The sequence below is a fragment of the Populus nigra genome, chromosome 4 (assembly GCF_951802175.1).
Source record: "Populus nigra chromosome 4, ddPopNigr1.1, whole genome shotgun sequence".
Lineage (NCBI taxonomy): Eukaryota > Viridiplantae > Streptophyta > Magnoliopsida > Malpighiales > Salicaceae > Populus > Populus nigra.
The window spans coordinates 8,427,758-8,451,600 of NC_084855.1; the positions used below are offsets into that span (position 1 = coordinate 8,427,758).

Consider the following 23,843-nt stretch of genomic DNA (forward strand, 5'->3'; position numbering starts at 1 on the left):
ATGTTACGGGCTTGCAGAAAATTGCCGACAACTTCATTGGAGGAACCCAGGTGCACCCGATTTATCACTTAACTTTTTACCTGAGGGGGGGTTTTTACAGTGATATGACTACTGGATGTTTACTGTATAGAAGATATAGATAAAAAAAAAGGGAAAAAAATTATATATAATTTCATTAAAAAGTTATAAGAATTATCTGTTTTTGTTAAAAAAATATATATTTTTAATACTTTATCGGGTTTCTCTTCTCTCCTTTTTCTCGGGTCTATATGTAAGAGCGTGTTTGGCAGTGTGGTTGCGGGTGCTTTTTAAATAACTTTTCGTGCCGAAATGCATGCCAATGATGTTTTTTTATTTTTTAAAAATCATTTTTGATATCAGCACATTAAAACGATCCAAAAAGTACAAACTGCATTCAATTTTAGCAAAAAAAAAATATTCAAATTTTGACGAAATACAGGTACAAACGCAATACCAAAAATATTCAGTATTTATGGTTTGGGTCACATAAAATTTCTCTCTGTCTTTTTCTTACGATAGATTTCATATTTAATATGATACCTATATTACCCACTATATTTATTTAAAATAAATCACAACTGGGGCGGCTTTTTTTTGTTTCACCATTTTTAAAATATTTAATTTTGCTCTTTTGTAAAATATTTCTGACTCTATAGATTCACCAATGATTCATTGATGCCCCTTTATTTTAAAAATTCTTAATGTTACTTTTATATTTTTTAAAGATCTCTAATTTTTCCCTGCTGTTAAATAACTAGAAAAAAAAACCCATTTTTTCATATTTTAATTTTATTTTTTTAAGTTTATTGTGACATTCAGTGAGCATTGTTGGGTCAGGAGGACATAACTCTGAATAAACTATGGTCGTTGAGATTTACAGGTGTTCAGAAATATAATAATTATTTTTTAAAAATATTTTTATTTGAATATATATCAAAATAATATTTATTTTATTATTTTTAATACCAATATATCAAAATAATTCAAAAATATAAAAAATAATTAATTTTAAATAAACAAAATTTAGTTGATAAAAGACAAAAACAAGATAAAATATTGTAAAGTTTGTTTTATCACTAGTGTGTATTACTATAAAACCCGACATGCATATAACGATAAATACAAATTATTAATTTCACCTTGGTTTACAATGATCGTTATCTTTTCAACCAGCTTAAAAATATAACCTCTTTACTCATAAAAATCATTTTAAAAAATTAATAATCATTGTAAACAAAATTATTCATTACTAGAAAGATAATATAATTAAATCACCATTTACTTAGTCATTGAATCATTTCTTCTAATAATAAAATAAATAATCAAACAAATTATATGTTAAATAAAATATCCGCGCAAGCACAAAATTAAGATCTATAATAATCGAAAATCCAAGATAATAATTTCATCACCAATGCATTCTTTCTATTATCATATAACCATTAAGCAAACTAATAATGATATTCATTACCTTTCATGATGTCAAAAAAACTCACTCACTAAGCTAAAAAATACTCTTATACTTTTTACCATAAATCACTTTTTTATTGATTAATTTATTTAATTATTAAAAAAATAATCTTCTTTGGTTCGATCATTATTATTAAATGTTATAAAATGATTTATTGTTTATTTTGAACAATTGGTTTTTTATATTAATTTGATGAAATAAGAAAACAAAAATTTCAATATATATTTATATATATATACATGACAAAATAGATTTGAAAATTAATAATAAAAAAAACTAATAAAATATATAGGCTTGAACCGCGCCTAATCGTTGTCAAGCTAGGAACCCGTATGCATGGGCTAAAACAATAATAGATGATGTATTTGTTCATGTGAACATCACGTCGGTTACTGTAGCCTCCCCAACTATTTTTGAATTGAAATTATAGTTATAGTTAATTTTTAAAATATTTTTTATTTTGAAATGTATTAAAATAATATTTTTTTAATTTTTTAAAAATTATTTTTAACATTAATACATCAAAATAATTTAAAAACATAAAAAAATTTAATTTAAAACAAACAAAAAAATAAAAAAAATTTAATTTAATTAAAAAATATTTTTAAAATACAAAAACAAACAATCTCACCTTATATCAGATTTTTATCAGCATTTGTTTGAGATTATATATATATATATATAAAAAACACTCCACTCGACACTATAAACACAAATCCAACTTTAAAACCCTTTCTTTTAAATAATCAATCAATACACAAATTCAAATTTAAACTATTTAGTTCTAGAACTTCAAATCCATACGCCTCCCAGATCCAAAATAAAACTGTTGAAATTATATGTCTATGAAGTCCTTACAAGAAAAACTTTATTTCGATAATAATCTTGCTCGATAATTAGGTCCGGTCGAACATTTTCTTCCTATTTTGCTTTTATATTTTTTTAGTTTTCAAACACAACCGTATAAGTTAAATTAATAAAAATCAATGATGGAAATCTGAAAGCAGGGGATATAATGTTTATGGAGACTTTTGTTAAAAGAAAATTAAATTGGGCTGTCTCTGTCCACGTCCCTTCCATCCCTTCTTTTTTAAAGGGACAAGAAATTGACTTAAAAGTATTCTCCAGACAAAGACAAAAACCCATTATTATCTCCATTTCAGCAATTAAACATGTTTATATCCATTGTATTTTTATCCCTACATCTGTATTTTATTTGATTAGTGGTGGATAATATGATATAAAATATTTTATTATTAATATGTAATTCATCCAACCTGGGGTAAAATCTGATAGAAAAACTCATTGACTTGTTTTTTATTAAAAAAAGACCTTGTTTGGTCAAAAGAATGATATTTTAATTATTAAAAAAACAAACTATTATAGGATCCGTGACTTGCCTCGTTCCGGATTAGATTTTAAAACTACAATAATAATTATTTTTTATTTTTATGCGCCCTAGTTAAACAAGTTAAGAATTAAGAATTTTTTACAAATATATCTTGAATATATCTTAGGGTAAATTTTTTTTAAAAAAATTGAATTTAAAAACAAGTTTTTTTTTGTAATTCGTATTTAAAAATAGAAATTCACAATAAAATTTGAACATGGAAAAATTTATTATTATAATTCAAATTTTATTTATTCAACTAAACATATATATATATATATATATATATATATATATATATTTTATCATTTAACAGTAACCAACACTTTCATTTTTTTCTCTACAATAATTGCACGCCACAATCTCAAGGGGATGCTATCATGGAGTAATCCTTAACCAATAAAGATGCCTCCATTCATTTTCTAGCGAATTACTCGAAATAACAAAAACGCTTAAAAGTAAACCACCAATAACTAAAGGCATTTCCCCATCATAACTAGAGTTGGATATCTCATATTATCACAAGAATGCCTGGTTTCTTGCACGCGGCAGTTAGCGTTTCCGAGGAGTGATAACAGTGCGTTTTTAAAATGTTTTTTATTTAGAAATATGTTAAAATATTATATTTTTATTTTAAAAAATTATTTTTAACATTGCGTATCATAATAATTTAAAAACATCAGAAAAATTAATTTTTTTTTTAAATACTTTTGAAATATAAAGAAACAAACAGTAAATACATGCCTACGCCACTCCGATATTATAATTTATAATCTGAATATAAAATACCGAAGGTATATATCTCAGCAATGAGAAGCGGTTCAAAAAATAAATAAAAAGGTCCGGACATGAATGCCTATGTATATACAAGGACAAAGTGGTAATCGAGAATGGAAAAGAAATAATACTAAAAAAACACACTGAAAGGAAATTAAAGAAAAACTGAAAAGTACAATCTCCAATAACAAAATATACAAATGCACAGAGATGATGCCGAGCGCAAGATGCCCTCTCCCTCTTTCCAATTCCAAATCCCATAATGCATACCTAGTCAGATCTGACGTCACTTTAAAGTCCAAAAAACACAGCTGTGATTGTAAGGTTACATGTCAACAAGCACCCTTCCGAGCCCCTCCCTCTCTATGGATTTGATTAAATATTATTTTGATTTATTTTTTAGCGATTATTTTTAAAATAAATATATTATTTACTAGTGAATACGTTGGATTCACTATATACCGAACCGGATAAAAAAAATAAAACTGGTTATATAAAGATATTATAATTGGGTCCTTTTCAACATCTCGAACGGATAGAGAGGGGGGGGAGGAGAGAGAGGGAGGCGGAGACAAAACGGTGAGTGTTATAGGAGAAGGGGGAACAAAAAGAAGGTTGAAAATGGCTTTTCACCGACCTTCCAAACTATAATCCCAAAACCCAAAATTGCCCTGCCCTGCCCTGCCCTGCCAATCAAATTCCCTTTCTAGCCCAAACGAGCCATCTCTCTCTCTCTCTCTCTCTATCTCTCTTCCTTTCTTTAATTCCCTCTCTTTATTACTACTCTCCTTCCCTCTCTCTAAAAACCCCCAAAACCAGACAAACCCAGAAGTAGAGCAGCTCTATGTGTTTGGTGGGCTTGGCTGGGCTGCACTGTTCTTCAATGGCCGCTGTTTTATTCAGTGACCAAGCTGCCCTTGATTACCACGGGCTCTCCTCTTACTCTGCCTTTGTTAATCAAAGGTCATTTTGGGGCATTCGTATATAGAGAGAGAAGAGTCCCGGTTACAATGTAGGGTGCTTAAAAGGCAGACAGGATGGAGCCAGGCAAAAATATATACGTAGTTTTTTCTCTCTCAAAAAAACTCACACCCCTCTTTTGTTGTTGTTGCTGTTGTTTTTTTCTTTTTTGTTGTTTTTTTTCTTTTTTTCTTTTTGTTTAAAGGAAGACGGGAGGGAAGAAGAAAGAAGAAGCATATGATTCTTCTTCAACGACGGGTATTTGTTAACACACATCAAAATGCAGAGGAGACAGAAAAAGGAGCATTTTGATGCCTTTTCTTTAACATGTATGTAAGGCTAAAATGTCGTTGGTACTGATTTTTAATATTTATTCGAAATGATCGGTATTGGTGATGTTGTATGCTTTTAGTAATTTTCCATACATTTCTCAGTTGGTTATCATGGCGATGATTTAGCTCTTCCTTTTTTATACATATATTATTTTTGGTGATTTTTATTTAATATCTGCAGTGGCGATGAAGGGGGATTGTTATTATGTGGGTGACTTCTTTTCATGCCTTCCTGTCCTTTCCTCTTAAAGCAAATAAGGAATTTGTGGATTCTGAGATGGGATCCTGGAAAAAACTTGACAGCAGAACAGTTTTTTATTGCATCTATGGCTTTTGAAATTGAGTTCTTGAGCCTTCAAGTTGATTTCTATATGCTTTGATATTCCTATGGGGGCTCACTCATTAGTTTAAGGGGAAAGAATTAGTGGACCTATTCATTCTTACATCACTTGCCCCCTTGAGTTGTTATTTGATTAATTTATGTTGTTTTAATTGATGTATAGTTAGAATACAAGGTTTGGACGAATAGTAGTTCGATCCTTGAGGAACAAGATTTGAAGCCTTTCTGAATGCAATCATAGAGGATGTCCATCCATTAAGCCTTTAATAGCAGATCTCTAAGTATACAGTCCTTCAAGGAATCTGTATTAAGGTTACAAGTCTCACCTGTTTCTGGTCTTCATACGAGTTAATGCGAAGAAATATATTATGACTCGACTGTATTACTTACTTCCCGTTCATGTTGATGGAAGGCTAAGAAAACAATGCTTGCACATAGAGGTCATTTCTGCAAGTGAATCCTGATACTCTGCTTATGCCATTTTCTCTTCGTCTCCTGTACCTGAAACTGCAACCCTAAAATAATCCTATCTGCCGTTTCCTATTTAGCTGTTGATATAACGTATTGGATTTCTTCTTGCAAACCATGTTACATTTTGCTTCAACCTTCTCTTGCTGCTTCCTGTGCTCTTGTAACACTAACTTTGGTGGAAATAATACTTTTCGGTTGGTATTTATTATTTATGTTTGCAATGATGGCTGACTTTGTCCACAACATACTCCAGTGCCCTCTTGTTTGCTTAGTTTATTTTAACCAAATCAACTGCCTCCTGTTCAAAGACAAGGAACAGCTATTACATTTCTCATTCACATCTTCGGGAACAATATCTCCATGTATGTGTGGAAATTTAAGACTGGTTTTTTGTGTGGAATTATAATATGCGTTGCCATATTTACGACTGATATTGAATAACTTGCATTTGATGTGGCAAGGAATCTGTCACCACTCTTATTTGGGGTGAAAACATTTTGAAAATAGTTTTTACCTTGTCTGCCGAGGGACAAGGATATTAATATCTTTCCCCTGGTATCTGTTTGCAAACTATGAAACAGCTATGATATGCACAGGTTTTTTATCTTATGTTGCTCAAGTAATTAGCTTCGTACCGTGCCATGATTTCTCTATACCACCCTTTAAATCTCAACTTCGAACAATACATTGCTCTTATTTTATTTGCTTTCTCATTGGATCCCCTTTTCTGTCTGAGGTCGATAAATCTTGAACTTATTGCATCCTTTTTGTTGCTCGCAAAATGTTCATACGTGGTTAAAGTTAAACAACCACATGGAAGTTTAAATTGTTGGAGCGAAGATGGTTGTTTAGTGGAATCCCATGCTTCTTCAACATAGTTTCAAGTTTTTGTGTGGATAGTGTTTAGTTTGATGTGGAAGCAGGAGCTGCTGTTTCTAAACTACGTCGGACTTCCGGCTTTGGTCATCTACTACTTTAAGCAGTGAGTGTAATTTTATAGGGCGAGCGGATCATCCTTTTACTTGTAGAATTGAGCATGAACCTTGCATCAGTTTTTATAAACTCTCTGTAAGCCCTTGAAACATTAAATTCCAGGACAGGACATGATCTTTCATTTTTCGTTGCCCACCGTAGACGGTAGACCTACTCTTTTTGGCAGAAGGCATAACGCTTGCTGGTTTATTATGACATCTGACGTAACATGATTTCTGTTTTCTGATATTTTGGATTGACTTGTTGGATATATTGATTATCCTATCCCTTTTTGTAGATTTCTTTGGGGTCTACAGGCTCTGGTCTGTTGCTTATTGGGGGCAAATATTCCAGTTACAACATTACTTTATTTTATCAGATGTTACATGCACTCCTGTTTGACATGGCCATCATGCTTACTATATGGGAGGATATTTCTCTCTCGATGCTCCATGGTTGGGCAACAATGTCATGTGTAGGACATGCATGTCCTCCCAACAGGACGGCAAAAAATTAAGACAAGATGTGGATTGCTCGTATTCTGTCCTATATTTTGAGTGGTTTTCTCGGTTTTGGTGAAAGCGTGATCTCTCGTTAGCCTTAGGAAAATCAGAGGTTGCTATAGGAATGGACACAATTGCCTGCCTGCCATCTCTATAGATAGATAGAGGCTTGGAATGGTCTAGACGGTCATCGAGTGCTTGCTTGCGAATCCATAGAGATCTCGCTTTGATGGTAGTGGATGCTCCCGTGGTCTTGTGGTTTAACATGTAATCGGCACCTCGTTGTATGAGAAATTCTGTTGCAATTTACTCCTCCGTCCATGTAACCATCTTACTATGCCGCCCTCATCCAACTGTGCCGTTAAAACTTGAATACGTGAGAGCTACCGGCACGTGTCTCAGTATGAGGTAGGGGGTTTTCCGCAAATTTCAAATGGTGTCCCTTGTCATTTTCAAATGGTCCACGTGATTTGCTTTTATTTTAATTTGATCCTTATGTTGCTTCTTCGTCCTTGTATTCTCTTGAAAATACAAATTAGTTCTTGTGAAAACGTTTTCTTGTCAGAAGGTCTTGGCATGATCACCGTTAACCATGTCAAGGTTGCAAACTTTTTTTTTTTTTGGATAGGTTCATAAATTTTTAATTTGGGACAGTAAAACCACATGTTATTAATATATGTTATTAATATATAATTTGTTGAGTTTGCATGGAGTTATGATTTTTTGTTGTTATTTATTGCGATGATGATGGTGGCGGAGGTTTCCTTGATTATTTTTGTTTATTTTTTTATATTTTAATGTAGATTATAATAGTATTATTTTAAAAAAATAAATTTCATCCTTAAAAATTCATTTCAATACTAAAATTTATTTTTATTATTTTTCAAAATACTCAATGAGAGAGAAGAGAGAGAGAAAATGACATGAAACTAATCACGAGAGAGAGAGATGATTCATTTTTGGTACTAAAAAGTGTGTTGTCATGTGTTTCTAGCCATTGTTTTTACACTCACCACTGTTACTTCTTTTCTTTGGTTGTTTTGGCAACGGGACAAACGAATATTTAAAATACCCTCTGCGTTTGAGCTGACTGAATCATGCCTGGTCTTGCGCTGCGTTAAACTCAATTGGCACCTACCAGACGTGGCTAGTTTTCTAGGCCGCACCTCCCCCACCCCCATCCTCTGCATCTGCATTTTCAATGTTATGAGCTGCTTGCTTCTGTGTTTTGCCACTGCTGCATGTGGAGGTTTTTATTGTATATATTTCTCCATGTTTTCCCCCTCTTTGTTAACTTTTCTTGGCTTCCATATATGCACTTCCTATAAACTTTACGCATTTAATTTTCTTTTTTCCATGGTTGTTTGCCATTTCTTCCCCTACTTTGCTCACAAAATTATTGATGGATTTCAAAAGGATATATGTTCTCATTTTTACCTCTTCATTATGTGTTAAATGAATAGTTGATTAACTCTATTTACAGTTTAGCTGCAACTTTCTTTCTCCTCGCGTCTGTATGCTTTAGGATTCAGCTGCCATCCATTACACCTTTGCGCCTTTTCTCTTCGCCTTCCCCATTATCATGCATGCTAACGACTTCATTTTAATGCAGGGAGACTTGTTGTGAAGACATTGCTGGATGATTTTTACATGACTCGATCCAGCTTGCTATGTTTTTTGCCTTCGCTTGCAAGTGGTTGCTTGTTTTCTCTACAGGCATTCCAACTTTAGTTATCGTATGCAAAGCCCGAACTCCTTATTCTTGAGGATATCACTTTTTATTTATTTTTTTGCTAAAACATATCTCATGTTTTACCGCGGCCGCTGTTGATTCTCACGTCAAGCATCTTTTTTGTTTTAAATTCTAGACATTTAAAGAAAGCTTCGAACACGCCTTTGATTTTGCTTATTGTTTGCTTCAATTCTTGGCTTTATTCTTCTTCAGCCATGTTGTCCTTGTAGTAACTATTTTTCCAGGCTATGCAAGATCGCTCCACGCTATGAAAGACTGCCCGCTGCAGCGCGCGAGAAGCATACCTAGTAAAGAAACTAAAAGATCTAGTGATTTTAGTGTGGCACAATTTACTATAGCAGTATACCCAAAATAATTGTGGGTTATAATAGTAACCCATTTATATATATATATATATATATATATATATATATATATATATATATATTTCTTTGTTACTTGATTTTTTTTATTTGGTACTTTTATGTTGAGTTGATGTGAAATTGTACATGATGATTTATTTCAGCCAATTTAGTGTTGGATTCTCGAGATGTTAGAGTAAAAATCTAGAGCTTGGTAGTTGCTGATACTTTAGCAAAATAAAATGTATTTGATTTGAAATAAATAAATATTTAAGGATAAAATTTAAAATTAAAATAAATGCCTAACCTTTTTTTTTCAAGGTAGGAACTAGAGTGGAGGGCACGCACCGCACCTGTGCGGGGAGGTTGTGGCGATGTGGTGATGCATGCAGCTTCCTCCAGATTTAACAATGGCCTCCTTGGTGTCTTTGAAATCATCTTGGTTATGGCTTCCTTGTGAGGCAACGCGTCGCAGTGGTGAGGGTTCGATGTAGTTGATGTATTTTTTTATTATTATTATTCTCATCTCTTTTCTCTCTTCTCTTAATTTCTATGCTTGACCCTCTTTAAAATAGCAGAGTGGCCAGTAAGTTTATTTTAAAATTAAATTTGATTTTTATTTTTTTATTTATTTTTTTATTGTTATTTTTTTTAATTTTATCCTTAAACAGTTAATTGGTTGAAAATTGAGTTTTGTAACTTTTTTCAATTTGTTTTTTTATGGGATAATCCTAATCTCACCACTTGGTTCATGAATTTAGTAGGTTAACAAGGGTTAGCTCGGGTTGGGTTTTTTTGTTAGTTTTTTTTTTAAATTTTATGTTGTCTGTCAATATTAAATTAATTAGGAATGGATTTTTATAATTTTTTTTATTCTTATAAGATTATTCCGTTCTCACGATAAGTTTAATAAGTTGAATTGAGTTATTTTTTTTTATTAATTTTATTTTTATCTTTTAACATTAATTAAGTTGATTGGGTGTGAATTAAACAAAAGAAATACACATAAAAGCATAGTACAAAAACCAAGCCCAAAAGCATAAAACTACTTCTTAGATATGAAATTATACATTACTAGCCCAAGTCTCTACATATATATATATATATATTCTTAACATGCTTGCCAGGATAGAAAAACCGCAGAGCAAAAAACACAGGCATCTTCATCGAGCGAAGCAAGCTAGATCTCACAATGAAATAACATGTATAAAAGAGGAAAAGATGTTGAGTAAAGAAAACAATAAGCACAGACCTTGTGCAGGCCTTTTATTAAAATCCATTTTGGCAATTGAGGGCTAAACTCCGCTAGCACCATAGATCCAGATGAACTTTCGTAAAAGATCACCATCGTTGCGCTGTTGATTGCTTGGGAAAACTATGCCAAAAACAAAAGATAAAACCCAGATACCATGTACAATCTTTCTCTCCCTGCGACCTTCCCCTCTCACGTGCTGAATGCCAATTAAAAAGTGCCACAGTACTTGCTATATATAGCGAGTGCTGCTCCTTTTGCTCGAATGGCTAGCCACAAGTAGAGATCAACACTGCTCTGTTTTTTTTTTTCCAACTCTCACTAGCTAGTATAGCTAAAGATTAGATTTAAATACCAAGCATGAGGGTGTTCTAATTCGGACGGTTTCCTAATCAAATATATGCAGTAGAAATCATAAATGTAATTTTTTTTTTGAGAATTTCAAGTATTTCATTCCACAAATCTAAAATTATTTAGAATTTACGTGAAGATTACTTAAAAATTTATATATTCTTTTTAGCTTTGAAAAATTACTTTAAAGATAGGTTGTTACAAATCATAAATTGTTCAAGTATCTGATCTTAATTTAACGTTAATCCATACAAACAACTAATAATAAATCTTCTAAACCTTTATAGGAGAGAGGAATTGTTATACATTATAGTACTAACTCTTTTCTTTTATATTTTATGTGTTTTTTGTATTATACTTTCTCACATTTGAAAAAGGCATAATATTTTATTTATAGAAAAACCTAAAAACTTTGTAAATGGGAAAAAAATATATCAATTTTCCCCTTAAATAATATTACGTATATTATTTTATGCTAGTTTTAGAAATTTATTCAATCAAACCCTTACTTGATTGCTTATAGGTCTAGAATTATAATCATATGTATTAATTACATTCTAGTCCTTAATTTTTAAAATTTATTTGCAATGAAGTCACTTTATTAATCATGTCATTTTAATTTCTGACAAATAATTTTTGTGTGTGTGACCCATTAAGTTTCCTAGTAAATTGATCCAAATATAAATAATAATTCTAAATAAAACAAGATTGAATAAATTAAACAATTTAATTTATTATTAATTCAATAATTGATTGACTTATATTTGAAGATCAAGTACAATGTCTAGCAACTTATTATGACCCCCCAAGTATTAGAAAAGTCATAAGTGATTTGATTAACATTTCAGTAACTAGTTTCTCAGTGTAATTATTACTCATTTATCATAAATGTCCCGATTGAAACATTGTAGCATGGAGCATATCTGTTTTGTTAAATCATGTTAGTTCTCAACATTATAGTCATTAATTATTTGAATAAGATTTTGAGATTCTTTTCTAAATTCATTTCATCTTGGCTATTTGGGAGCAAATAAAATATTTTTTTAATTCACGTAAGGTGATGAATCACCTCTTTATTAATCAAATATTTTTATATAGTTCATGTTATATCTAGTATTTGCCCGTTAGTTACCCTTAATTAGGACAGATAACGTGTGGTCGGGATCAAAGTATAACACTCTTTATGTAATATAACTTAGTGATATCAAGTCTAAGGATCACATACACAACTATCATGTGAGCCTTTTAATAGACATGGGTAATCTTTCCATACAGAATTTTTTTACGGGTCAGTTTAGTGTACATGTCATCTGAAAAACACCAACATATTAGTTTTAGGTATCTCTTATACATCAATTTATGAGAGCAACTGCTTCATTTCATAAAAGAAAATGAACATAATATACACTGGTCTCCAATAGAACATTCACTATGAACATTTAAGAATAATACTTTGATGCAACATGATTCTTATAATTATAACAATTTTATAATTTTATATATAAAATATTTTTATTTTATAAATTTTATCTTTACTCTGATCTCATTGATCAAATATTATATCATAAGTAGGGACTTCAAATACAAAAGTTCATAGCTGTTGGTTTAACTTTTATATGTGTGTGTGACTGAGGGGAAAGGGAAACCATGACGGGATTCGAATGCCTGCATTGATACTCGATGGATTTCTTTCGTTTTTGACTGAAATATCGGGCTCGACACCGTTGAAGTCCTTCCCCGTTGTTTCACATGGTGGGAAGGATCATTTTATTGTCAAAATGCCCCAACAGTAAACCCTTTAAATCAATGTAAAATTCATTTTTATTCGAACCGCGCGTGTGGATTCTTTGCTTCTCCCTCGCCAGTATATTGGTTGTCTGTAGGTTTCCCATTAAAAAAATACTTTAAAAAAATTTTGATTTTTTTTTTGTTTTAAGTTATTTTTTTTATTTTAATGTAATGTTGTTAAAAATAAATTTAAAAAAATAAAAAAAATATTATTTTAATATATTTTTAAATCAATAAAATTTTAAAAAGCAACTGCTGTCACAATTCTAAACACCACTTTATTATTTAACTTTTGGTTTAAAATTTTACTTTTTAGTTGTTTTTTAATATGGGTTGATTCTTGTTTTTTAAACTAATTTGTTGCTAATTTGATCTGTAAAGTGTTTTTGAATATTGATTAATTCTTGCTTTTTAAATCAATTTGTTGCTAATTTGAACCTATATATGAGTTTATTTAAGTTTTTATATGTTCATTATATGTTTTTAAGTAAAAATGATTCAATAATAGATTTTTCAAGCAAAAATATTGTTGGTCTGACTTTTAGCCACTTGAGGTTGGGTGTAGTTGAATTAGAGGCTTAAATATTGTTTTTGGGTTAAAACAATTCAAGTTAAATTTTTAATTAAATCGCACATGCTGATTCAATTGAAATTACATTAAGAAATTACATTAAGAGTAGTGTAAATAATTTTTTAATTAAAATAATATTTTTTATATTTTTATTTTTAATATTAGCATATCAAAACTATTTAAAAAAATATCAATTAAAATTGTTTTTTACAAAAAACAATTTTTAAAACATATTATAACACAAAAACAAACACTTACCTGGTTTTTGTGGATGGTAACAAAATTGAGAGTGCTTTTGGCTTGCAGGGAAAAAAATTTAGATTAAAAATATAATTTAAGAAACATACACATCGAAGCAGCAAATGATGATCAAAGCCTCAAGTCTGGAAGATAGCAATGCTGCCAGCATGCTGGACTCGTTTTTCAAGTCGAAAGCTGCTTCTTCTTCTTTGTTTTTTTTTTTTTTTTTTAAATCTTGTTTTTATAATTTCATAAAAACCAATCATTATTTTGCAGGTCAGGTAGTTAAATTTGTTAGGCTAATTGGTCCAGAAACCTCCGGAAAGTCAAACTCAAATAAACTGCTGACCTTTTTATTTATTTTTATTTTTTGAATTCTAATTCATCGGACTCTCTGGTCAAGATAATCCACCTCTCATCCATTATACCCTGCTAAGTTGCAGGTGATTGCACATGTTTGACCACCCTCCCTCCCCTGATTTTCACGCAGAAGAGGGGCTGTTTTGGATTATAATAAATAATACATTTCCAAGTATTTTTTACTTAAAAATATATTAAAATAAATTGTTTATTTTTTAAAATTTATTTTTAATATTAATACATTAAAAAAATATAAAAATATAAAAAATATTTTATTTTAAATAATGAAAAAAGAAAATTAAAATTTGTTGAGAATGCAAAACATCCTAACAAAACCAGTGCGTTGCCTTGATCAAAAATACTTTGAAAGAACGAGATCAGAAAATTAAGAAGTTAGACATCTAATTGGGTTTCCCAGGAAAATTCAGTCTATCTCGGTAGGCTAGTGATATATGAGCTTTTTATAATAATAATAATATATATTTTTTATTCCGTTTAGAAACTTTATCTTTCTTGATATAAGGGTGTTTGAAATTAAGTTTCGAATTATTTTTTGTTAAAATTTGAATCTGTTTTTGTGATGTTTTTGAATTTTTTTGATATACTGATTTTAAAATTAAATTTTTTTTAAAAATAAAATAATTATTTTGATCCATATATTTCCGTACGAAAAATATTTTATAAAACAATTATTATCACACTCCAAACAGTCCCTAGTATTATTAGATTTTCTACTATTTTATTTAGAGAGAATAATTTTATTATGTATTTTTTTATTTAGATTTTTTCAAACTATAATAACATTATGACAATAAGACTTGAATGAATAAAAATTAATAACATAATTGTGGTATTTTTGGACTTTAATAATTTTAATTTATAACAAACTCTATTTTTATTTGCTCTTAACAAAGTCGCTTGATATTAGAGCCCAAACTTTTTTGGTTGAGCTTTTTAATTGTTATGGTTAAAGGTCATGAAAGATGTATTCATAGTAAATGATGATTTTTTACTGGGAAGGTTTTGCCCTTCAAATGTTATGTTGGAAGTGTTGATGAAGGAAGATAGTTTTTAACCAAGTTTTTGATCGAGATTTGAACTCGAGAATATGTTTCTTCTAACATAGAAAGATTGATGATGAACTTTTTGAAAAAAAAAACAAATATTTATTTATTTTTGTTCATAATAAATTATGATTTTTTACTATGAAGGTTTTGCCTTTAAAATGTTATGTTGGAAGTGATCATGATGAAGAAGGATAGTTTTCGTTTGAACTTGAAAATATGTTCCTTCTAACGTAAAAAGATTGATGAGGAGCTTTTTGAAAGAAAAAAAATTATTTATTTATTCTTGTTTATTTTTGTCCAGTTTAGAAATTTTATTTTTTCTTGTTCAATAATAGTGTTTTGTTATAGTTTTTGAATTTTTAAAAATAGTTTTCATCCTCTTTAAAAATATTTTTTTCTATTTTTATTTTTCTATTCAATATCATTATATATTTTTCTAATTTTTATTTTCTATTAAGTATTATTAGGTTTTTCTATTTTTTTAATTTAAAGGAAATAATTTTTTTCTATTCAATATTATTAGAAATTTCTAATTTTTTCTATATAAAGGATTTTAAACTTGTAATAACATTTTGACGAGAAATTTAATGAATAAAAATTAAATATTCTAGATATGGCTTCACAGTTATGACATTCTTGGTTTTAATTGATAATAAATCGCATTATCATTAACCCTCGGCTAAATTATCTATTTATTTATGACCATGGAAACACAAGTGCGTGTGTATTTGGGGAGGTGTGGGTTTAAAGCCTGCAATATAATTGAAGAAAAAATTTAAGAATTTTTCCGCGTTGATGAAACCCTGATTGAAGGTTGGAGCATGCCTAAATAGGCAGACGGGCGAAACTTAGAAACCGGGAATAAACGTGAAACACGGGATTCACACGAATTTGGAAACCCACGCTTGTAAAGAAAACCAAACCGCATAATTTGATTTCTTATTTATTTTTGCGTTTTGTTTTTGAATAAGTTTGAATTTATTTTTTATTTTTTATATTTTAAATTAATATTTTTTAGTGTTTTTAGATCATTTTGAGACGTTGATATCAAAAATAAATTTTTAAAAATAAAAAAAATATTATTTTAATACATTTTTAAATAAAAAACACTTTAAAAAATAACCATAACCATACTTTTAAATAATCCCCATTCAAGAAGTGATAGATCGGAGAAATCAAGGCGTCACGGATGCACTTAAGCAATAGTGGATGGCAACTAGTCTAGAGTGGAAACTTATACCTCTCGTGTAAATCTTGTAATTTTATTTTTAATATTAATATATTAAAATAATTAAAAAATACTTTAAAAATCATTAATTCATACAAAATTTTTAAAGCATATTAAAAAGAGAATAAACGGCAAAAACAAACCTACGCTAATTGTGAAATAAAAGATTAATCTATGCACACGGTATCGTTTTACTTCGCTGGTCGGTGTAATAATTTCTCTAACCTTATGACCCAACAATTCACTATTTTGAAAGCCTTGTATTCTATCAACCATTTTCTTAATCTCCATTTTCACTCATTCCAGTTGCCTGGACAGCGGACATGGTGGCGGTGCCTCTTGATCTTTTCTAGTTGGGCCACATGAATACACTTCAAGGGATTTGAAACTAGGCCTAATCGATTGAAACGTAGAATCCACTCTCTAATTGAGAGGACGGCCCACCCTCCTGGGCGACGTGCCCTCTCATCCACCAGGACCACCACCATCATGCCTTCTCTGCTCCTTCCTCACGCCTCCCAACAGAATGACATTATTACCCTCCATCCCAACTATAGACCAGCAGTGGCACAACTGCAATTTCCTACAACCCAAGACGATCCCCAAAACTAAATTCAAAAATCAAAATGGAGCGGGCAACTAACTAACCATGGTTAAATAACGATTCGGCCAACCTGGCAAAATCAAGAATTAGGTGGCTGGGGAAACGGCATCATTGGCATGCACCTAATTTGACCCGTGGTTAAACTAACCCTGGTTAGCTAAACCACACACTCCCTCCGTCCCCTAATTTCTCTCCCTGTGAAAGTATATAAACCCCATACTCACAGACCTAAAAGCTCACCCCTGAAATTTCATAGGCGTCTTGATAAACGCCACCCACCCTCAGCATCAATTCCAATTCTCTTTGCTTTCGATTTTTCTCTTCTTTTAATACCTGCTGATCTTTGTGTTTTGAGAGAAAATGAGAGAGTGCATTTCGATTCACATTGGTCAAGCCGGTATTCAGGTCGGCAATGCTTGCTGGGAGCTTTACTGCCTCGAGCACGGCATTCAGGTGTATTTTCGTTTGCGTTAGAGAATCTATCACATCTGGATCCAGTCTTTTAACTGTTTTTTCTTCTTTTTTTGTGGGTTTTCTTGTTGGCCTGTGTTGGTTACATCCGTAATGCTTAAGTTATTCTTTCTAGTTTTTACCAATTCCTTATGGAGATGCAGGGCTCATCGTTTCCATGTCTTGCTAGATCTAGTGCTTTTTTTTTATCACAGTATCAAGATTAGTGAGCGCTAACTGATATTCATTCATGTATCTTAATCAAATTATCGAACACGAGGATCTATTATTAAATAATTGTTTTTGTGTTTCAGCCTGATGGCCAGATGCCAAGTGACAAAACTGTTGGCGGAGGTGATGATGCTTTCAACACCTTTTTCAGTGAAACTGGTGCGGGAAAGCACGTCCCTCGTGCTATCTTTGTTGATCTTGAGCCCACTGTTATTGATGAAGTCAGGACTGGAGCATACCGCCAGCTTTTCCACCCCGAGCAACTCATCAGTGGAAAGGAAGATGCTGCCAACAACTTTGCCCGTGGCCACTATACCAGTGAATATCTGAACTCTCTCTGAAATTCTGGTTTTGGTTTTCAAATCAGATTTTCATATTGGGATTTTTTTTTGCTTATAATTTTGTCTTGTTGTTTTTCTATCAGTTGGGAAAGAGATTGTTGATCTCTGCTTGGATCGTATCCGAAAGTTAGCTGATAACTGCACTGGCCTTCAAGGGTTTTTGGTGTTCAATGCTGTTGGAGGTGGTACTGGTTCTGGTCTTGGGTCACTTCTCCTGGAGAGGCTCTCTGTTGACTATGGCAAAAAATCAAAGCTTGGTTTCACTGTATATCCATCCCCGCAAGTTTCCACATCAGTTGTAGAGCCCTACAACAGTGTCCTTTCAACTCACTCTCTCCTTGAGCATACTGATGTTGCTGTGCTCCTTGACAATGAGGCCATCTATGACATTTGTAGGCGCTCTCTTGACATTGAGCGTCCAACTTACACCAATCTTAACCGCCTTGTTTCTCAGGTAATGCTTGTTATAAATGGGAAACTGCATTGCTGCTATATTGATTTATTGCATCCAATTGATGTCATTAATTTGAGATTTATGTTGTTTTTTTTTTGTGTCAGGTGATCTCATCTTTGACTGCCTCATTAAGGTTTGATGGAGCTCTTAATGTGGATGTTACTGAGTTCCAAACCAACTTGGTTCCATACCCCAGGATCCATTTCATGCTTTCCTCTTATGCCCCCGTCATCTCCGCAGAGAAGGCATACCATGAGCAGCTCTCTGTGGCTGAGATAACCAACAGTGCTTTTGAGCCATCATCCATGATGGCCAAGTGTGACCCACGTCATGGCAAGTACATGGCCTGCTGCCTGATGTATAGAGGTGATGTTGTGCCCAAGGATGTGAATGCAGCTGTGGCTACCATCAAGACCAAGCGCACAATCCAGTTTGTTGACTGGTGCCCAACTGGGTTCAAGTGTGGCATCAACTACCAGCCACCAACTGTTGTTCCAGGAGGCGACCTTGCTAAGGTTCAGAGGGCTGTTTGCATGATTTCCAATTCGACAAGTGTTGCAGAAGTCTTCTCTCGCATTGACCACAAGTTTGATCTCATGTATGCCAAGCGTGCGTTTGTGCACTGGTATGTTGGCGAGGGTATGGAGGAAGGAGAGTTCTCAGAGGCTCGTGAGGATCTTGCTGCCCTGGAGAAGGATTATGAGGAGGTTGGGGCTGAATCTCCTGATGGAGAGGATGGTGATGAAGGAGATGAGTACTGATAATAGGAAGTGTACTTCCTTTTGTGTTTTTGTTTGGCTGCTATGAGTTTGCTTAGACCATGTCTGTTGGTACGTGTGATCTTTGGTATTGTAATAAAAAAAATACAAGGATTGGAGCCCTATTGTTAATTTTCTCTATTCCTTCTTGCTGCTATTACAGTAGCTGTGCATTTCTCTTACTTGGTTTCATAGAATATTATGAGAGCGCCTGGGACTTGGGTGTAATGTGGAGGCAGCTTCACTTCTCGAAGAACGTTAATGAGATGGAAAGGATGCCAACAAGTTTGTCATTTCCTCCTTCGATGCAGAGAATAATTTTTGAAAGCGGAAAAAGCTGGGAAGAAGTAACAAATTTTTCTTCAAGAAACCAATGAGCCGGTTGCTCAAAGCTGTTCGTCCAAAGACTTGGTAGTAGTTCAATGGTTTGCTTCCGAAGTAATAATTGTGAGATCTCTAATGTCCATAATAGAAATTTTAATTGAAAGGGGTGAGAATGTTTTACACTAAATTTGAAGTATTTAAGCCGCCCAACTACTGGAAGGCCCAATGTTTGAAGTCTCAACAATTTCAATGGAAGACATCTTGTGGAGACGGCAAACCAAGACCTGTCCATTCTATTGCCTCCATCGAAAGCTTGGTTCTTTATTTCCATTCTTTCTTCATCAATAAAGCATACCTGGAAACCAGCTGTTGGTTCCCTGCACTAACTGAAAGCTTGCAGCAGAGGGACGAATTCTCCAGTACAGGCTCGCAAATGGCCCTAAACTTCCATTTTCATTACACAGCCAACCATGATCAGCCCTTAACGCAGCTCTTAGGGATGCAGAGCCTGTCAAGAAAGTACCAAGTTTTCACATCCATCAGGTGAGGAATCAAGTTCTGAAAAACTGCTATAAGAAAAACTTGTAAAGGCAACAGCTGGAGACCAGGTTTTTGTACGCACATCACCGCCAAATATTGAAGCTCTCGAGTTCAAAATGCTCTGATTAGCTGATGCTCCCCCAGTTGCTGTAATTCGTTGTGGAGGAGAAGGCATGCCAAATCTTTCAGCATGAGCTCGCATGGAGAGGAACTGGCCTTAAATCAATGCTCGAACCTGCAAATGAAAGTGTTTTTTGAACAGAAGTCTTGTGCACCACATCAGCATAAGAAAAATATTCCCAGACAGTACAGACCACGGGAGGATCAAATTCCTCCACTTCTTGTTCACTCATGAAATCTTGGATAACATAGCGATGGAAGCCAACTGGTTGCATACACAACTGTCAGTTGAGCTACAGCTACAGTTCATTGCATTACAAACGAGTTTAAAAAGCGTGAAACAAATAGGAAATAGACACACCCACTCGTTATTACAACATTGTTCACATTATAACATATGCATGTGGTCGGGCATTCTTTTCCGTGGATTCTATTAAATAGTTTGGAAAAGAATGATATAGTTACTTGCATCATGAGATTGTTTTAGTTGCATAGACTATATATTTGCCTGTCAGCTGAGCATGAAACATCACAGAGCAACTTTTTCATGACAATTTGAATGGAAACCTCTAATTTATGACAATTTGAATGGGAACCTCTAATGGCAATAACAAAATTGAAAACCCAAGAGCCTACCTGGAAGGGAGGGAGGAAGAGTTTCACGGTCATCGCAGTAGAAACCCATCTTCCCATCTATTGCAGAGACTGGAATGAGGAAACAGAAAACAACTATCATCTAGAAAACGAGATTATCAAGTGCCCGTGGAAACCATTAAGAGGTGGTGTTTTCTGCAGAAACTTATTGAAGACTTCCCAAGATTTCTCAGCATACTAGGTACGCACATCTAAAGCTAGATTGTTGTCATATCAGGGACTGCTAAATGACATTTTGCTGGAATGAAAACGAATAGATTAGTACCTTCCTGGGTTAGAGACCCATTTTTGTAGACTAGCAATACCATATAACCTTCTGCGTCCACAGGATCAGGGGAAATATGCCCTTCTAATCCAGGTTGAAGATCACTAGCTATCCGAAAAACCTGCATGAAAAGCATGAGAAGAGCCATCAATGGTTTGGTATGGAGGAAACTCGATCAAATTGAAGCACACATCTTCGACGATTTCAGAAATCATTGAAAATATGGAATATGAGGATTAATTATGGAAATTCAAATGCTACAGGAAAGATAATTAAGATGTGTCCGAATTTCAGAGCCAGTAAATTGTAAGCGCATTGATTGATGGGGATTCATTGGCGAGTTAAAGATATAAAGTGTCCAAATTTCAATCTAATCCTGCAGATGCGTGCAGCATGCTTCAAGAGGGATATAGCCACCGAAAGCGATTTTGTGGAAGATTCGTGTTGAGTAATGAGGATGATCAGTACTTACAGTACATAATTATCAAATTATAGCGCAGTATACACTTTTTAAGGGGTGTATTGTAGCTATATTATAACAACATTGTGATGTCTAGCTAGATACAAGCTCAATCAAGAGATCAGAAACGCCCTCACTGGAATGCAATTATCTTTACAATGTCTACAAAGGAAGTTGTCACTACAGGTTATAGTTCAATGCCAGAAAGATGTGGTATGCGTTCTTGCTTACAGTGTCACTATGTACACACACATACCCCAACATTAATTCAAGAGTCTATATCTAAAAATCAAGTTTGGGATCAAATTGAATTACCAAAAGAATTTTAAGTTTTAATTGTAAATGGGTTTATAAAACCAAAAGAGATATTTCTAGTAATATAAATTAATATAAAATTAGATTTGTAGCTAAAGGTTATACTTTATATATATATATATATATATATATATATATATAAACTATCACAAAACCTTCTCTAGGCTTCCAAAAATAAAGATTGATTTAGAATAATAATAATATTAATAGCTCATTTTGATTTAGAATTACATCAAATGAATGTGAAAACAACATTGTTAAATAAAAATTTGAATGATGAGACATATATTAATCATTCAGAAAGTTTTTGTGATTACGTCAAATAGCCTTTTAGTTTTTAAATTAAAAAAAAAAATTATTTATAAAATAAAACAAATTTCCTGATAATAGTATATTAAGTTTCATAAACTTATAACCTCATACAATTTTACTGAGAATATTATTAATCTTTATGCCATGACTGGGGCATCATTGACCTCCCACATGGTGTGTTGTTCCTTATCGTTGTTTTTGTCGGGAGCAAGGCTTCTCCCGTCAACCTGGCCCCATAGATCCTTCCCCTTGAGAAATATCGTGAAGTGGAATGCCCCAACTAAGTATTTCTTGCCATTAAAATAAACCAGGAAAGTTGAAGACTTTTCTAAAGACACATATGGAGACTATTTGATCTAGAATAACCAATAATAAGGAATTGCGCTCGGACTAAGATGGACTTGATCAGGACAGGAGATACGGACGACAAAACGAAGAAGACAAAACTAGGGTTAAGTGAGAAAGTCTCCATACCATGATAAATTTAAAAAACCTCGAGTAAAAAAAGAAGTTGTGTTCCATCATCTCCACAGAGTTGCTATTTATCTTAAATACGTTACAAGCTAAATTTTAGATCCTATAAAATAGATCAATAACCTACTATATACACACTTTATTAATAATTAGCCTACAACTACGTACTATCCTAGCAAAGGAATTAAGAATAAGATATTTACAAATATACAAGTTTCTTGATAACTAATATCCTAGCAAATTTATTAACTGTAAAATTGATATGGAATTATCTTCTTTTTTTCCAGCCGGGTAATTATTAAAATTATCTGGTGACCAATTATGTTCTCAATTTCACCACGAACTTGTAATTTAATGATATAAATTTAGTGAGAAAATAAATTATATATATATATATATATGAAAATAAAGGATATGAATTATGTATTTTGAAACCATGATATCACATAATTTATTTATTTATTTTGTAAGAACACTTAATATGTTTATTTTTTTATTGTGGCTACATGTAAATTTGTGTGCGCACGTACCTATTACAAAGAAAGGTCTAACCCATCGAATCTTTTGTCCATTTCTCTACACAGCCATAAAATACTTGGGATAATAAAATATGATTTTATTATTATTATTATTATTATTATTATTTGTGTTTATATTTAATGATTGGTAAAAAAGTTTATTACTTTTTTATGAATGAATCAAAGTGATGTGAGAGATATTTTTTTTAAAAAAAACTTAATATTAATTTATATAATATAAAATTATTGAAAATTGGAGTCACGGGAAAGGGTGGCTGCTTCGCACCGACTCAAATAGGATTGTATTGTTTTATAATAATAGTAACATTGTTTTTTATTTGAAAATATATTAAAATAATATTTTTTAAAATTTATTTTTAATATTAATATATTAAAATGATATAAAAATATTAAAAATAAATTAATTTACAATAAAAAATTTAAAAATTTTAAAACTTCAGTTAAAACAATCTCTCAAAGACGCCCTTAAAGTTATTTGTCGTTTATATATATGCCGACCATCTCCATCACTTGTTTCCATGGCTTCACACCCATTAATTTAACGTGGGGTTTCTCGTCCTTGGATCGTCGCCATCTGAATAATTTGTAGTCTACATCTTTGAACAAAAGTCCAACCTTTACCGTAAAATATTTTTAAAAACAATTAAAATAATATTTTTTTATTTTAAAAAAATTATTTTTAATATTAACTCATCAAAATAATTTAAAAATATTAATTTAAAATAAATAAAAAATATTTTAAAACACAAAAATAATTCATACTTCAAAGTGTGATGACATGATATTGTACATATGGTTATCGGTACTCCTCCAA

The 23,843-nt window shown here is 32.1% G+C and overlaps 2 protein-coding genes and 1 long non-coding RNA gene across 6 annotated transcripts; 2 read left to right on the plus strand and 1 right to left on the minus strand.

Annotated features, from left to right (window-relative positions):
- The first annotated feature begins 4,209 nt into the window (after window positions 1-4,209).
- Window positions 4,210-5,967, plus strand: LOC133691788 (uncharacterized). The gene is made up of 2 exons (XR_009841730.1): window positions 4,210-4,948; window positions 5,133-5,967. It is a non-coding gene; the product is annotated as an uncharacterized LOC133691788 (long non-coding RNA).
- An 11,050-nt stretch (window positions 5,968-17,017) lies between these two features.
- LOC133690743 (tubulin alpha chain-like) lies at window positions 17,018-19,167 on the plus strand. The gene is made up of 4 exons (XM_062111009.1): window positions 17,018-17,245; window positions 17,557-17,791; window positions 17,898-18,268; window positions 18,373-19,167. The coding sequence occupies exons 1-4, from the start codon at window positions 17,153-17,155 to the stop codon at window positions 19,027-19,029; spliced, it is 1,356 nt and encodes a 451-aa protein (XP_061966993.1). The 5' UTR covers window positions 17,018-17,152; the 3' UTR covers window positions 19,030-19,167.
- Window positions 19,168-19,486: 319 nt separating this feature from the next.
- On the minus strand, window positions 19,487-21,622 carry LOC133690744 (xylulose kinase 2-like). 4 transcript variants are annotated; one of them, XR_009841496.1, is made up of 5 exons: window positions 21,402-21,620; window positions 20,930-21,050; window positions 20,647-20,715; window positions 19,973-20,125; window positions 19,487-19,858 (listed from the first exon to the last, which is right to left on the minus strand). XR_009841496.1 is itself a non-coding variant. In XM_062111010.1 (3 exons), exons 1-3 carry the CDS (start codon window positions 21,075-21,077, stop codon window positions 20,076-20,078), a joined length of 267 nt encoding a protein of 88 aa, XP_061966994.1. In that variant the 5' UTR covers window positions 21,078-21,622; the 3' UTR covers window positions 19,487-20,075. The 4 variants fall into 4 exon arrangements, 1 of the variants encoding a protein (XP_061966994.1); XR_009841497.1 differs by having other exon boundaries at window positions 20,647-20,855; window positions 20,930-21,622; XR_009841495.1 differs by having other exon boundaries at window positions 20,930-21,612.
- Window positions 21,623-23,843: the final 2,221 nt, after the last annotated feature.

What these genes read in the sequence shown, in the direction of transcription:
- LOC133690743 (XM_062111009.1), top strand. Translation starts at nt 17,153, where the DNA reads ATGAGAGAGTGCATTTCGATTCACATTGGTCAAGCCGGTATTCAGGTC. An exon ending in GCCTCGAGCACGGCATTCAG is followed by an intron (nt 17,246 to 17,556) that starts GTGTATTTTCGT and finishes TTTGTGTTTCAG; the next exon opens with CCTGATGGCCAGATGCCAAG. An exon ending in TGCCCGTGGCCACTATACCA is followed by an intron (nt 17,792 to 17,897) that starts GTGAATATCTGA and finishes TTTTTCTATCAG; the next exon opens with TTGGGAAAGAGATTGTTGAT.
- LOC133690744 (XM_062111010.1), bottom strand. Translation starts at nt 21,077, where the DNA reads ATGGCTCTTCTCATGCTTTTCATGCAGGTTTTTCGGATAGCTAGTGAT. An exon ending in TGGGTCTCTAACCCAGGAAG is followed by an intron (nt 20,716 to 20,929) that starts GTACTAATCTAT and finishes TCCTCATTCCAG; the next exon opens with TCTCTGCAATAGATGGGAAG. An exon ending in TCTTCCTCCCTCCCTTCCAG is followed by an intron (nt 20,126 to 20,646) that starts GTAGGCTCTTGG and finishes TTTCATTTGCAG; the next exon opens with GTTCGAGCATTGATTTAAGG.